The sequence below is a fragment of the Crotalus tigris genome, unplaced genomic scaffold (genome assembly GCF_016545835.1).
Source record: "Crotalus tigris isolate CLP2741 ecotype Arizona unplaced genomic scaffold, ASM1654583v1 scf7180000017630.2799268, whole genome shotgun sequence".
Taxonomy (NCBI): Eukaryota; Metazoa; Chordata; class Lepidosauria; order Squamata; family Viperidae; genus Crotalus; species Crotalus tigris.
In genome coordinates this window covers 462642-477500 of record NW_024096524.1, presented here as the reverse complement: position 1 = coordinate 477500, position 14859 = coordinate 462642, and the positions used below count along the sequence as shown (strand labels likewise).

At 37.1% G+C, this 14859-nt stretch overlaps 1 protein-coding gene across 1 annotated transcript in view; it reads right to left on the bottom strand.

Moving 5' to 3' along the window:
- ZNF407 (zinc finger protein 407) overlaps nt 1-14859 on the bottom strand; it is a 366378-nt gene that overhangs the window by 195628 nt on the left and 155891 nt on the right. Inside the window, exon 4 of the mRNA XM_039334397.1 lies at nt 8926-9000. Coding sequence (XP_039190331.1) covers nt 8926-9000 — 75 coding nt within the window. The remainder of the gene's footprint in view (nt 1-8925; nt 9001-14859) is intronic.

The following is a 14859-nucleotide window of genomic DNA, read 5'->3' as shown; positions in this document are numbered from 1 at the left end:
AGGATTAGCATATCTCCTGCAGGAAAGAATGCACCTAAGAGGTTTCAGAAATTGAACATTTGCACAACTTAAATTGCCCAGCTTGGTAGCAGTACTTTGGCCTTGCATAATGCTAAACAGGGCCAAAAGCTTGTTTGGAAGATGGATGGGAGACCATCAAAAAACCCTAAATAAAGACTGGACTAGAAAGTAATGGAGCACTACTTTCACATGTAGTTAAAATAAGTGAAGCAGTACTTTTTAAAGCCCATTTTAAAGTATAACATACAATATTTGTTTCTAGCCCTCAACACAAAATAAAATATGACTACCAGGTCTTACAAATGTGTTTATGATCGAAGAGTTGGAATACGGTCTCTTTATCTTATGTAATTCACTGTTAATTTTATCTTCTATGTATGTACTACTAATATCTTCTTTTCAACAGGGAGTCTCAGTGTCTAAAACAGACTACTGCACAGCTGTAAAAGAGAACATGATGGAAATGTTATTTGAATTTATCCCCTAAAAAAGAAAGAGAAAAAGAAAGAAAGACCTGGCAACAATCTAGTGGATATATCAGTTATATTAGGATGAGACAGCCATCTTTATGGTCATGTAAATGTGAAAATGGATAACCATAATTATGAAAAAGAATACAGCTAGTTGGCTAATGTTTTTTCATGGAACTATATAACAGAGTGCATAAATGAAGCAGAAGCACCAGCTATGTGTGTAAATCTGTGATTTGATTTAATAGATGAAAAAGAAAGAACATAACTAAGACCAAACGATTTCTAAAAAATTTACACTGAAAAATTACTCTAAAACATAAAGATTTCATATTTGTCTCTTTTCCTGAGAAAGGACATTGACCTTTATACAAAAACATTCAGGTATTTATTGCTCAAATCAATAAGTTACCTGAATATATAACAATGGTGATGTACTAAACACCAGTGGCCTTGAAGTATAGGATTAAGTCACAATTCAGAGATACATCCAAAATGACAATAAGTACTTTAGAAGATTTTTTCCCTGATTCTATGTCTATGTATATATGTGTGTGTTTCTGTATTGGAGACAGGTGGAGGAGGGAGAGAGTAGATATGAATTATCTCTGAACTCAATTAGTTTGCAGGTCCACAACTGCTCTATCTTAGTAGGGTTCAATCTAAGAGGTCCGTAACACCTAGACAAGATCGCTCACAAGTTGCCATACTCTAGTGTAGGAATGTCAAACCTGCAATGTCACGTGATGTCGCGCAACATATCGCAACTTTTTCCCAATTGCCAGCAATGGGTTGGGTGCGGTTTCGGTATGACGCATCCAGCTGCGGGCCGGCAGTTTGACATGACTGCTCTAGTTGAAATGAATGGGAGGAGAGATATGTAGAAGGATTCTCCTTTCTGAGTTGAGAATTCCATTTGGTGGTAGTGGGTGGGCCTCTATCAGGGCTTCTATGATATTGGCCAAGAGTTCAGAAATCTAAGTAGCGACAGCATATATTTATTGTGGGTATATATATGTACATATGTATGATACATACATATATATTCTATGTAGGCAAATGACCTGCCAACAATTTTATTTAAATGCTAAACAGCTAGAAAAAATTAGGCTAGGGCTTATTTTTTTTGGGGGGGGGGACACGGTATATGTTCATAGACATAAAATCTTTTGAACTTATTTCAATATATCAGCGATTCTCAATCTTCGTGTGACGGTGACCCCGTCACACGGATGCGCCCCACGCGCGGCGTGCATGCGCGGCGGCGCCCCCATGCGCGGCACGCAAGTGCGGCGGCGGCCCCCCATGCGCGGCGCCGGCCCCATGCGTGGCGCGCATGTGCAGCGGTGCCCCCTGGGGGGGAAATGGCAGATCGCATTGTTTCGCGACCCCCGTAAAATGGTTGATCGACCCCAAATGGGGTCGCGACCCATAGGTTGAGAACCGCTGCAATATATTGTTTTGAACACATGTATGATTTTAAAAAAAATAAATAAATCACCTTTGCATATATTAAACCTCAAAGACCGAACATTTGCAAAAAAAATTATGAGCCAATTAATGTTTAATATTTACTATAATATGAAATATATACTTGATTGCAATAAAACATCAATTGAATGTTTTGATTATTTTGATTTAATTGGTAGGGGGTGCCCCTTATTCCCATCTATCCATTAATTATAAAAAGTTCATAATCTGTGTAATTTGCATCAACTGCATTGATTTTATGACAGTTGTGGTGATTTTACATCATTTGTATAATTATTCAAACAATATAAATAGTTGTAAAATAAATGGAAAAAATAAAAACATAACAAAATTGTCTTGGCTGAACTACCCAGGATGCAATAGACTCAATGATGATTTTAGAAGCTATGTGGTTAAATACTACCTACTGTATCTGAAATCTGCTAAAATGCAGCTCATTAAATTGAGGTGCTACTAGGCTACAAATGTATGTGCTTTCCTAGTATTTTTCAGTAAAAGACAAAAGAAGTTGGGATTCTCATTTCTTTTGTTAGAATCAAACTTTTTTATTCTGGCCACTTCCATGGCAGATTAATGTATATTTCTTACATCTGCCTGGGCAGCAGGCTCCATTTGACCTGTGCATATTTTACAATCTATTTCTTTTGACTTTATTTATTTATTCTCAGAGCACAGTGTGTTCCTCTATAGGGAACACAACTTCTATCATCTCTCACCATTGCCCATGATTTCTAGGGTACATCAATATTAAAATTAAACTGACCTACATTACAGGTCTGGCATAATGAACATTGGGGAAAAATGGACCAAAGACAAATCAGGGGAGAAGAGCTTGTTTGTGTCTTGCTTTCTGAAGTTCAAATAAATATTTTTATATGGTTAATATCTTTTGTTGTGACTTATTAGAAAAGTACATTTTTAATGATATAAATTAGATTTGCAATAGAGGTTGTCCAAAACTAAGCAGTAGTATTTGGCCAAATACAGAGTTAAAGTTAATCTCTTAAATAGAAGCCTTTGCTCCCTTGCTGTGTAAATTACAATGAGTTTATCCACTCTGTTAGTTCAGCATCGTGATTAAATGCTTCTTAAATCCAGTCACAAACACCAGGGAAGAACAAAGAGAAAATCAGCAAAATGGACTATACTGTTTCAATCTAACTCATCACCAGCAAGGGACAGCTAGTGGGAAATTAAAATTGTGAGTCCAAATCTTCCACAATTACTCAGCCTTATGGGACATTAAAAATAAATGCTGCACTGTTAGAAAAGTCCTGTCAACGGGGCAACTTCACTTTTTAAAATGTCTGTGCTTTGTTTTTCAAAAGAATTAATACCTGTCTCACACCTGTCATCTCTATCAATATACCTTCCCTGCCCGTTTAAGGAACTTTTAAAAGCACAAAATGTGGATTTCTGAATTTGTGCCTTTGCTCTTAAGGTCAGAAGGGCACAGAATGCTGCAGAAACAACTGACCACTACAATTCATTACATCTTTCTTCTGCATGCATTGTATTAAATGATTATCCCGAAAGCTTTACAGAAAATAGAAAGGAGGAGCAAAAGAACCCACAAGGATTCCAGAAAGAGGGAACACAGCAATGCTACAGAGATAAAGATTAAAACACTCAATGATTATTAAAAAATCATGCCTCCTAGACTCAGATAGAGCATTTGAATATCAGTGGAATACTTTATAGTACACCCAGTCACAGGGATTGCATAAGCTACTTCTTACGTATTTACTACTATTATATGGTAACTGGCTGAGCCTCAGTATAAATACATTATCTGAATATGAAATAAAATATTATAAGAAAGTGTTAGAGAATCCTAAAGATGCTTTTTCACAAGGCAACTGGACTTTCTTGTTTTTCTTTGTAGACATTTCGCTTCTCATCCAAGAAGCTTCTTCAGCTTTGATTGGATGGTGGGGAATGAAATGATTTATATTCCTTGCAGACAGCTGTTCATTTGCATTCTTTTAGTGAGTTGTTAAAGCTACCTAGAGGTTTATCTGTGTCTTCAGGTTCACCTGAGTAGTGCAAATGGATGTGGAGCCTTCTTGGAACTGTTGAAAGGACTGTGTTGTAGACTGGAGATAAATGATATCAGATCCCTCCCCCTCTGTTGAGAGAGGGCTGTTCAATTTTGACATAGATGGCCTCTTTCATCTTTCAAACCAGTGGTCTTCTCTGTCCAAAATGTGGACTTTGCTGTCTTTGAAAGAGTGGCCTTTGTCTTTTAAATGCAGATGGACTCTAAATCTTTTCCTGATAGGTTTGTTCTCCTATGTTGTGCCATATGTTTATGAAGTAGTTGTTTTGTTTCCCCAATGTACAGATTTGCATGTGATTCACTGCATTTATACTGCATATACCACATTGCTCAGTTTGTGTTTGAGTGTTTTATCCTTGGGGTGAACAAGCTTCTGCCTTAGTGTATTCTTGGGTTTGAAGTGTGCACATATGTTGTATTGGATGAAGATCTTCCTGAGCTTTTCCGATATTCCTGCAACGTATGGATTGACTACATTGCTTCATTTATTGTTTTCTTTGTCTGTTACAGACAAGCTCCTGCTAGGTCTTCTTTGAGCTTTGATGAAGGTCCACTTGGGATAGCCACATGTTCTGAGGGCTTCCTTGATGTGTTTTATTTCTTTTTCTTTTCCTTGTTTGCTGGTAGAGGAACAGCCCTCTCACAACAGAGGGGGAGGGATCCGACATCATCTATCTCCAGTCTACAACACAGTCCTTTCAACAGTTCCAAGAAGGCTCCACACCTATTTGCACTACTCATATGACCCTGAAGATACAGATAAGCCTCCAGGTAGCTTTAATGACTCACTAAAACAGTGGTTCTCAACCTTTTTAATGCCGCGACCCCCAACCGGTTGTAAGTCGAGGACTACTCAACCGGCTGTAAGTCGAGGACTACTCAACGGGTGCAATACCGTTTGCAGAATGGGACTTTTGGCGGGCTCAGCAGGGCAGAGACAGCCTGGACAATTCCTATTGGCTTTTGAAAGCCAATAGAATTAGACTCTATTCAAGAGAGTCTATTCTATTGGCTTTCAAAAGCCAATAGAATAAAAGGGAGTAGCACAGCTAAGGAAAAGGGGAAAAAAATGGCGGACTGCGTTGTTTGGTGACCCCGTGAAATAGTTGTTCGACCCCAAATGGGGTCCCGACCCACAGATTGAGAACCACTGCACTAAAAGAATGCAAATGAACAGTTGTCTGCAAGGAATATAAATCCTTTCATTCCCCACCATCCAGTCTGAGCTGGGTGAGAAGCGAAAAATCTCCAAAGAAAAACAAGAAAGTCCAGTTGCTTTGTGAAAAAGCATCTTTCGGAGAATCTCCATAGACAATTAGAGAATCCTGCTCTCAAACTGGCTAATATACATAGCTTTTCCTATACACCTTATACAGTATATCTAATAGATGTACTAGGCATTTCTTGTGATGAATGAAATCTTCCACTTTACCTTGCCATTAGGTGAGTTTTGTTTATTTTTTACAAATAACTCAGGACAGTGAACTTACCCATCACACCTTTCTCCTGCTATTTTGCCCACAACAACAACCCTGTAAGGTGGCCTAAGGGAGAGAGAGAAACTGGCCCAAATCACCCAGCTGGATTTCATGGCTAAGCCAGGACTAGAAGTCACAGTCTCCTGTTTTTTAGTCTGGTGTCTTAACCACTCCATCAAACTGGTTCTCTCCCTTATTTCTAAGAGGAAGAAACAATGAACCTTCAGCCCTCTATAGTTGCCCTTTCTTAAAGAAGGTCATGCTTTGTTGCTTCTTACCATGTTGTACATATATATAATAGTTACCAATATCTTGCAATATATTTCACTGATAATAAACAAACATTTTTCAAGTAATTATTATTGATTGGGTCTGGTGTAGCAAACAGCAGCAAAGTCATTCTCTGCAAGCCTTTCTTACGGGCATTACACAACTAAATGTTGTAATTCAAATGAGGGGACTCTGTCCTATCAGCTCTTCACTATTACAGTATGTGGATATAGAGGGAAAGTGTTATTCCATTCAATTCCTCCTTCTTGTGATAACTACACAGCAGCATAGAGTGGTGTGATTTTATAGAATAGCAGTTAAAGCAGTGGTTCTCAACCTTTTTAATGCCGCGACCCCCAACCAGTCGTAAGTCGAGGACTATCCAACCGGCCGTAAGTCGAGGACTTTCCCTGCCCGGGAGTGCCGCGCATGCGTGGTGCCTCCCCCTGCACCGGCTGAGGCGTAGCTGGCAAGCGGCAGAGACGGAGCAGGCTGACCACCGGCTGGGCCACCAGCTGGCCTAGCCCAAGGGAGGTAAGGCACCCGCCGGGCCCCACGCACGCCAGCAACTCTCTCTGCACCCGCTGGCCTCCCACCTCCCACCCCGGCCCTCTTTTACTTACATTTTTAGTAGTTGTTCAGCAAGAGGGGTGGAAACTTCCAGACAGCTCACCTTCGCTGCAGACAACTTGCAGCAACGTTTGCAGAATGGGACTTTTGGCGGGCTCAGCAGGGCAGAGACAGCCTGGACAATTCCTATTGGCTTTTGAAAGCCAATAGAATTAGACTCTATTCAAGAGAGTCTATTCTATTGGCTTTCAAAAGCCAATAGAATAAAAGGGAGTAGCACAGCTAAGGAAAAGGGGGGAAAAATGGCAGACTGCGTTGTTTGGCGACCCCCATGAAATGGTCGTTCGACCCCAAATGGGGTCCCGACCCACAGGTTGAGAACCGCTGAGTTAGAGCCTGGATTTGAAGCCATGCTTGTTTTCCAACTATTAAGCAGAGAAGAGCTTGAGGGAATCAAGGCTTTAGATTGCTGAAGACGTGGTAGAATTCTTTTTAGCAATTTACCAAACCAGTGTCCTCCAGGGAGGAAGTGACCTATCACTTCCACCTTTCGTCATGAAGTCTTGACAAACAGCCTAGTCTTCTACACTATGTAACTCCCTGGGGCACTTAGGATACCCATCTATTGTGAATATCTTACTGCCATATCTCATACTAGAGAACTTGCCGACGCAAAGCACAGAAAGAAAACAAGAAGGGGAAAACAAGGAGTTCTCATCCAATACAGCCCATCAGTTGACAAAGCAACTCCATCTAAATGTTCAGAAGAACTATTGTTCTATCGCTTGTATCAAGTTTAGTTGCAATTTTGCTTTTTCTGCTTTGTTGAAAATCATGACCATCTTCTAGTTTAAAACTGGAGAACGAACATCTATAACAACATTTTTTATATAGAGAGCCCTTGAGAAATATTTGTGCATCAACGAGAATGAGCCTGGCTTGGGAAAATTCATATTGTATATAAAACGTGAGATATTGAAAGTGATCTAAATACCAGTTGGTATAAAATATGATTGAAATATAATTTATGAAACACCAGGGGTCAACTGCAAAATTAAAAACTAATGAGCATAATTTATGTACTAAGGAAATTAGCGAATCAGAACCAAAAACAGTTGAAGCTAAATCATCTTTGTCAACTTTCCCCAAGTAATGCCCTCCTAATCTGATCAACATCCATAATCCACCGCCAGTGAGCTTTTAAGAGATTTTTAAATATTTTATTTAAAATCTAACAAAAAGAAATGAATTACTGGAAATATGAAAACTGGTGGCTTCTAACATATATTTTCTTCCTTGAGAAAGAATTATACAGTATTTGGGGAAAGCATCAAAATGCAGCGCTTAGAAATGTCAAACCAAATTCTGAAGGTGGTTATACAGACAGACAGCCCAGACTATATTAGATTTAATCACCCTGTAATTCCACACTAAATGATGTTTACAGTGTCTCCAACAGTCATTGCTGATTCCTCATGGTAGCACAATGGATTGCCAAATTGTCCTTGACTAGCAGGCAGAGAGATATGGTAAGTATTTGCTCCTTCCTCTTATTCTATACCAAAGTCATTGTACCAATGGAAATGGGGGAACTTTGAGCTAATAACAAGTATAGATAAAGGTCAGTGATATGCAAACTGTTTTGCACTAAATAAAAAAATGAATTTGAATCATCCTGGTTTTTCCATTAGCTTCTTTCTAATGAAAGAATATGAAAAACAACTGTATAATATATGGATCCATAATGCTATGCATGGGTGCAGCTGTACTTCTGGCTTGTCGGCTCAATGTTATTTTTGAATAGGTAACCATACTTTTAAAATGACATTTTGTACGTATTCAATGGGCCAGACATATAGAAACCATATATATTACAACCATGCAGTTTCCCAAGTATAGTATAAAAGCATACACAAAAAAAGGCTTTATGAGTAAGGGAGAAACTTATACCCTTCATCATTCCTTTCAGTCTCAATGTCAAAATTGGATTTTGATTAATTTGATTAGATTTGATTAGCTTAACCATTAATTTATAGGCTAGGCTTTTCATCACTGACATTTTTAAAGGATTCTGCCAGAGCAAGAGAATTTGATTTACAGCCTAAAAAATGTCATTTCACCTTCTATTCAAAAACCTCAGCTCTATTACTATGAATGACTATCTAAATGCTAACAAAAAGTTTTCTTCTGATTATGTCTCCAGTGGTTGTCAATAGGTATAATATATAGGGCAGGAAACCTAGTACTTGTATGCCTACTTCAAACATCCCTACAGAATCAAGACCTCATTTGGGCCATAGCAACAGAAAAATCAACTGATGAGAAAGGTGGATATATCCCTTTATATAAAATATCTATCTATCTATCTATCTATCTATCTATCTATCTATCTATCTATCTATCTATCTATCTATCTATCTATCTATCTATCTATCCATCTACCTCTCGGTATATATCTATTTGTTTCCTATGTGTATGGAGACAAACATGGACCCATTACAATATAATATTCTTATAATATTTATTAACTAAACACATGCACTGTAAAACTGTTACTTTATTTTACCTTTCTTTTGGTGTACCTACTCCATGTTTTCCTAGTAAGTGGGTGTTTAGATGTTTCTTCATTACAAATGCCACCCTGAAAAACAAAATTAATTTTGGTTATTATTTCAGTTTAGACAGAATTAACGAATATATACATGCAACTTGAAAGACAATATAGTTTAGAAATAATAGTTATGCTAGAGCCTAATAAACGTGGAAGAGAGGCAACATTAAGAAAATATAAAAATATAAAGGTAAAGGTAAAGATTTTTCCTTTCCAGTTGTTTCTGACTTTAGGGGAAGCGCTCATCTCTGTTTCTTAGCGGAGGGAGCCAACGCTATCTGAAGATATTTCCATGGTCATGTGGCCAGCATAACTATATGCCGAGACACATGGAGTACTGTTACCTTCCCACCAAAGTAGTACCTATTTGTCTACTAGTATTTGCATGTTTTTGAAGTACTAGGTGGGCAGGAGGTAGGGCAAGTAACAGAAGCTCACCCCATCAAGAGGCACTCAAATCTCAAACCTGGGCTACCAGATTTCCAGCTGATAAGCTCAGTATCTTTAACCGCTGAGCCATTGCATTCCCTTGTACAAATATAGAATACACATTTAAATTTGTTTTTTTCCTGACATGATTAGAAACAATAATAAACCATCAAATACAATGCCCAGTGACCCATGCAGGGTCTGGTCTTGCCATAGCACGTGATCTTTCTCCCATGTCTGCTGCTTCCTCAGACATACTGTCAGCAGCTCATCTTTGGGTGCATTCTTACTAATGAACTCCTGGATGCTCTGGGTTTTGTCCAGAACTGTGTCTTTGACACTCACCAGACCCCACCTACTCTTTTTTCCACTGATGCATAATATCTGGGTGCTGGATTTGAGGTGGAAACCTCCATATATTGTTTGGAGGGTCTTCACATTACAACTTCTATGTCCTTATATGGCCAGCTCACTGTACTGGCAGGGTATCTAATGACTGGTAGGGTGTACATGTTGATGGCATCGATATTGTTCTTTCCATTGAGATGGTTTTTCAGGACATGTCTTATTGTTTGGTGGTATTTGGATGTTGCTGTCTTCTTTGCTTCCTTGTCCTCATGGTTCCCAAGTGACTATGGGATACCACGGTATCTGAAGCTGGTCTGTATATCTGCTATATGGTCTGCTGGTAGTTTCATCCCATCAGCCTTAACTACCTTCCCCCACTTGATTATCAACCAGCCAGACTTCTCTAATCCAAATGACATCCCAATGTCCTCACTTTAGATCCATATCAGATGGATCAGTGAGTTGACATCTTGTTCATACTTAGCATACAACTTGATATCATCCATATAAAGTAGGCAGCTGATGGTAGAACCATTCTTGAATTGTATCCATATCCAGTCCCTGTGATTATCTGGCTGAGGGGGATCAGGCTCATGCAGAACAGCAGCAGGGACATGCATCACTGTGGTATATGCCACACTTGATGGCCACTAGCTGAACTGTCTATATGTGTGACAGTTCTTTCTTTCTTTCTCTCTCTCTCCCTCTCTCCTTCTCTCTTTCCCTTTCTGACAACACATGCACACCTGTATTGATTATCTACAAAGATAGGGATATAAGTAATTTCAATCTTAATTTGTTGTTACATATAGAAATATTCAAACCTAATAGCATCAGGATAGCAAAAACTAAGTAAGGATGGATATCAAAACATGAAAACTATGCCTAATATTAAGAACCAGAGTTGTGCAACAATGCAAATTTGAAAAGCAAGGTATCATTTGAAGTATGCATCTGTTGGGAAAACTAAAACAAAGCCCATATTTTCCTGGGATTGCTCATCATGTGTTGAAGGCATTCATGTACGGCCAGAAAAAGACATAGTACTCAAAATAGACACTATGCCCATGACATACATGTTCCTAATCCCATCTTGCCCTTCAAATTCAGATGTCATTGAAATCTTTTCAAGACAAAGTAGTACACCTGGTTTAATTGTAATGAAAAACAGAGTGGTAATGGCACAGACTTCCACTGATCATTTATATTAAATTTAACTATTTGATAACATAAGCAAAATGTAACATAAAGCAGAACAGTCAAACTAAAATGGCAATCATAGTAACTAACACAAGGCTGGAAAACACAAAATACAAGTGCAGGAACAAAAATAATAAGTTACTGCTCTTACTTTCAGTGTGAAAAGGGCTTGCAAACATTTTTGTTAATTATGCATTACAGCTGTCCTTCATAAAGTTAATTACTAATAGCTGAAAGGCACTATAAGTCTATTTGCATATGTACATGAAAGGCATGACATATGCAAAAATATGATTTTAATTAGTATTCCATGATATGACGGGCTACAAATCAAGCTGGCAGATTATAAGATTTTTAACATTAAATGTTGAATTCATTTATAGATACTTCCACTAATGGACAGTACAAGATCTATAAAATACCTTAGCATGTAATATAAAAGCTATGAAAGGCAAGAAATAGTACATTTCCTATACATACACACACACACACACACACACACACACACACACACACACATATATATATATTTGTTTTCTGAGGTTTTCGCGGGTGTTTGTATGTAGGTCTTTGGTTGTTCGGGTTTTCTCCCACGTAAAATTGGAAGTGTCTTGGCGACGTTTCGACGAAGTCCCATTCGTCATCTTCAGGCTGGTGTTTTCAGTTTCGTGCTTCGAGCAGCATGCCCTGTAAAAGCTTTCTAGGAAGGAAGGAAGGAAGGAAGGAAGGAAGGAAGGAAGGAAGGAAGGGAGGGAGGGAGGGAGGGAGGGAGGGAGGGATTGGATCCTGTGCTTTTGTTTTAATGCATTTAGGGAGGCTATGCAGGAATAATTATAGAAATTTTGTTTTAAGAAGTAAAATTATCTATGGTATCCCTCTATTAAACATGTAAAACATTTGTGTAAAAGGCACTGCTTCCCTAGAGACCACAAGAGTTGTTTATCTATATTTTTGTTAGTTATTATTTTGAAAAGATTTGTATATTAGCGAGAGACAAATAAAAGCTGTGGTAAATTAATCTGGAAAATAAAATCTGCAGCCTGAGTCTGAAACTTGGATTTATACATTCAAAGTCCCCTAAATTTTTAAGTAAAAACTATTTAACGAACATATGGAAGGTTGCATTGAATCTTATGTATTTAAACTGGCTGAATACATAATACAGCCTAATATAGTGCATGTCTACCTTTCCATGACAAGTATAAATGAGCACAAATCTGCGAAGTCAGCAAATCTGAAGAATGACTGCTTGAGTTTTAGCATGTATTTGAGGAGGGAAAAAAACCAATCACATTGAATGAGTTTTCAGGAGAGTTTCTAATTTTGGACATTAGGAACAAATGGTGAATTTATTTTTGCATCCATTTAAACACAATGGGAATTTGAGGGTAAGCCATAAAATTTCAGTCTACAATATATATATATATATATATATATATATATATATATTGATCAATCTGAAAGATCAGTTTTAAATCATTCTTAATCTTGGGTATGCAAAGGATGCTTCTTTAACAACCAATCTTTTATGTATTGAATCCATTGCAAGCTCATTGTATCACCAACAAAAGCTGATGATCAAAAGTATTCATCTTAGTACTAGCTAATTTTTGGATAATCAAAGTGAACAACCTGTATTTTTACTAGCAACAGAAATTTTGGCTCATATTTGATCCTACCACTGCTGCCTAGTTGGCTGAGAAAACCATTTTTCCTTAAAGCCAAATTCTATTCATAATATTTTCACAATCACTTGACACAAGAGATCATACGCTGAATACTTGAAGCTAGAGAAAAGGGTGTGTTTTTTCTCCCTCTATTAATTCAGTTTTAAAAATTGTAATTCTAAGAAATGATAAAAGCATTCTAAAAATCAGCAAAGAGGATTTTATTGTACAATTCCTTATACATATGCCAAAAGGCATGAAGCAGAGTTAATCAGATATCCATGACAATGTACATTAGTCTATAAAACTATGACAAATCCAAAAAGTGATAGTTAATCTGGGATTATCAAATATTAATAAAAACTCTTTGAAAGATTCAGTATAAAATATGAACAAAAGCACATAAAGCTGAAAATAAATTCTACACCATAGAAATAAGATTTATTGAAAGTAAGGTCATTTAGTTTCAGCTAGATATGGGTAGAGTTTATATTTTCGTTTTGAAAAAGCACTACATGAAAGAATCATTTAATAGTTCGATTTGGTTCTTACTGCCTAAAAAACAGGATTGCAGAAACAAGCTGGTGTTGTGTTGATGTAAAAATGATACGGGAGATAGCAACGTCTTGCATTGCTGCAATATTAAAAAAGAACCTTTGTGTACCTTTTCATGCTCTATGTAGACTATGGTGGACTATCTGTCAGTGTCCCAGACTCCATTTGAGCAGAATGATGGACAATAGGTTTGTTGATGTGCTGTTCAATGACCTGCATCAATCTTCAGAATAATTTACCGTCTATATCAGACAGATGATTATGGATGAGTTGCTCACTATCTATCAATCAGCTCTGTTCTTCCTGCATATTCCTATATCATTCAAAAAAGGGAGAACTGTCTCTCAAGATGCTCTCCATTGCTGTGTCTGTGATATCAAAATGTGCTGTTCAAGATGTAAGAGAATTATTATTTGCATGATCAAATGAAATGGATAGCCCTGACTGTCTTCCTTCCTGTCATCCTCTTTTCAGAGAAGAGATTATCTCACTGTCTGAATCTTAGGGTAGCCAAATCTAGAAATCGGAGTTAGTTAATATAAATTATTTAATTAATAGAATAATTATACCACATAAGAAATCAAGTTCTGAGTGAATTCTCATATTTGGAAAATGTGACCAAAAGGTTTGCAGGCCTCATCATACCAAAATATATTTTAGCATGATTTTTATATAGGTTGAGTTTTCTGTTTATATCTTGCATTTATTAAGTTAAAACTTTTTATTGCTAAAGCTTGTAATATAATGTTTCAGATTTTTAAAATTTTAGTTTTCTGAATTATTTTTTAAATTGAATTATTAACTGTAAAAAAACAAATTTAAAACAACTTATTATTTTGTCTAATAAGACTATTACTACATTGGGAAAATGAAAGGCAAAGGAACAGTAAACATATCCATATGGACATCTGTGCACATATATATGTACACAGACACACACAAATTGATAGGTTGCTTGACTCCCATTGCAACTAAAACAAAACAAAATGAATCCATAGATTCATGAATGGGCCCATAGACCCTTCCTTCCTTCCTTCCTTCCTTCCTTCCTTCCTTCCTTCCTTCCTTCCTTCCTTCCTTCCTTCCTTCCTTCCTCCCTCCCTCCCTCCCTTCCTTCCTCATGGAACCATGATGTATAATTTTAGACATTACCCTTGTCTCTTTTGAGGAAAGGAAAAATTAATAAAATAACAAAAAGCAAAATAATACATAATAATCTTTACCATCTTCTGGATATAAAACATGGAGATTTTTTTTCTTTACTTAAATTATGGCTTGTTAGAACGAACCATAATTATTCACATTTGGATGCAACAGGGAACTACAGTATTAACTGTTTAAAACACAAATCTCAGTTCCTCCACTTACTGATATAAGATGGGAGAAAGCAACTGAAGTTCTACAAGTTTACTCCTGCAACAAAACACATTGCAGCTGTTACATTTAAACTGACTACAGATTATACAGCTGAAGAATTTCATTACTGCAGGTTTTGTAAATAAATCATCTGTCAAGATTATACAGCATGTTCTTGTTAAACTATTTCCCTACAACCACTTCAGCATAGAGTAATACCTTAATATATATTGCACTTTACTGTTCCTTGCTAATGAATTTATATTAAAAAAAGGTTTTCCCCAAAATATATCCCCCAGAGATATAATGTTCATCTCAGTTCCTTTTTATATAA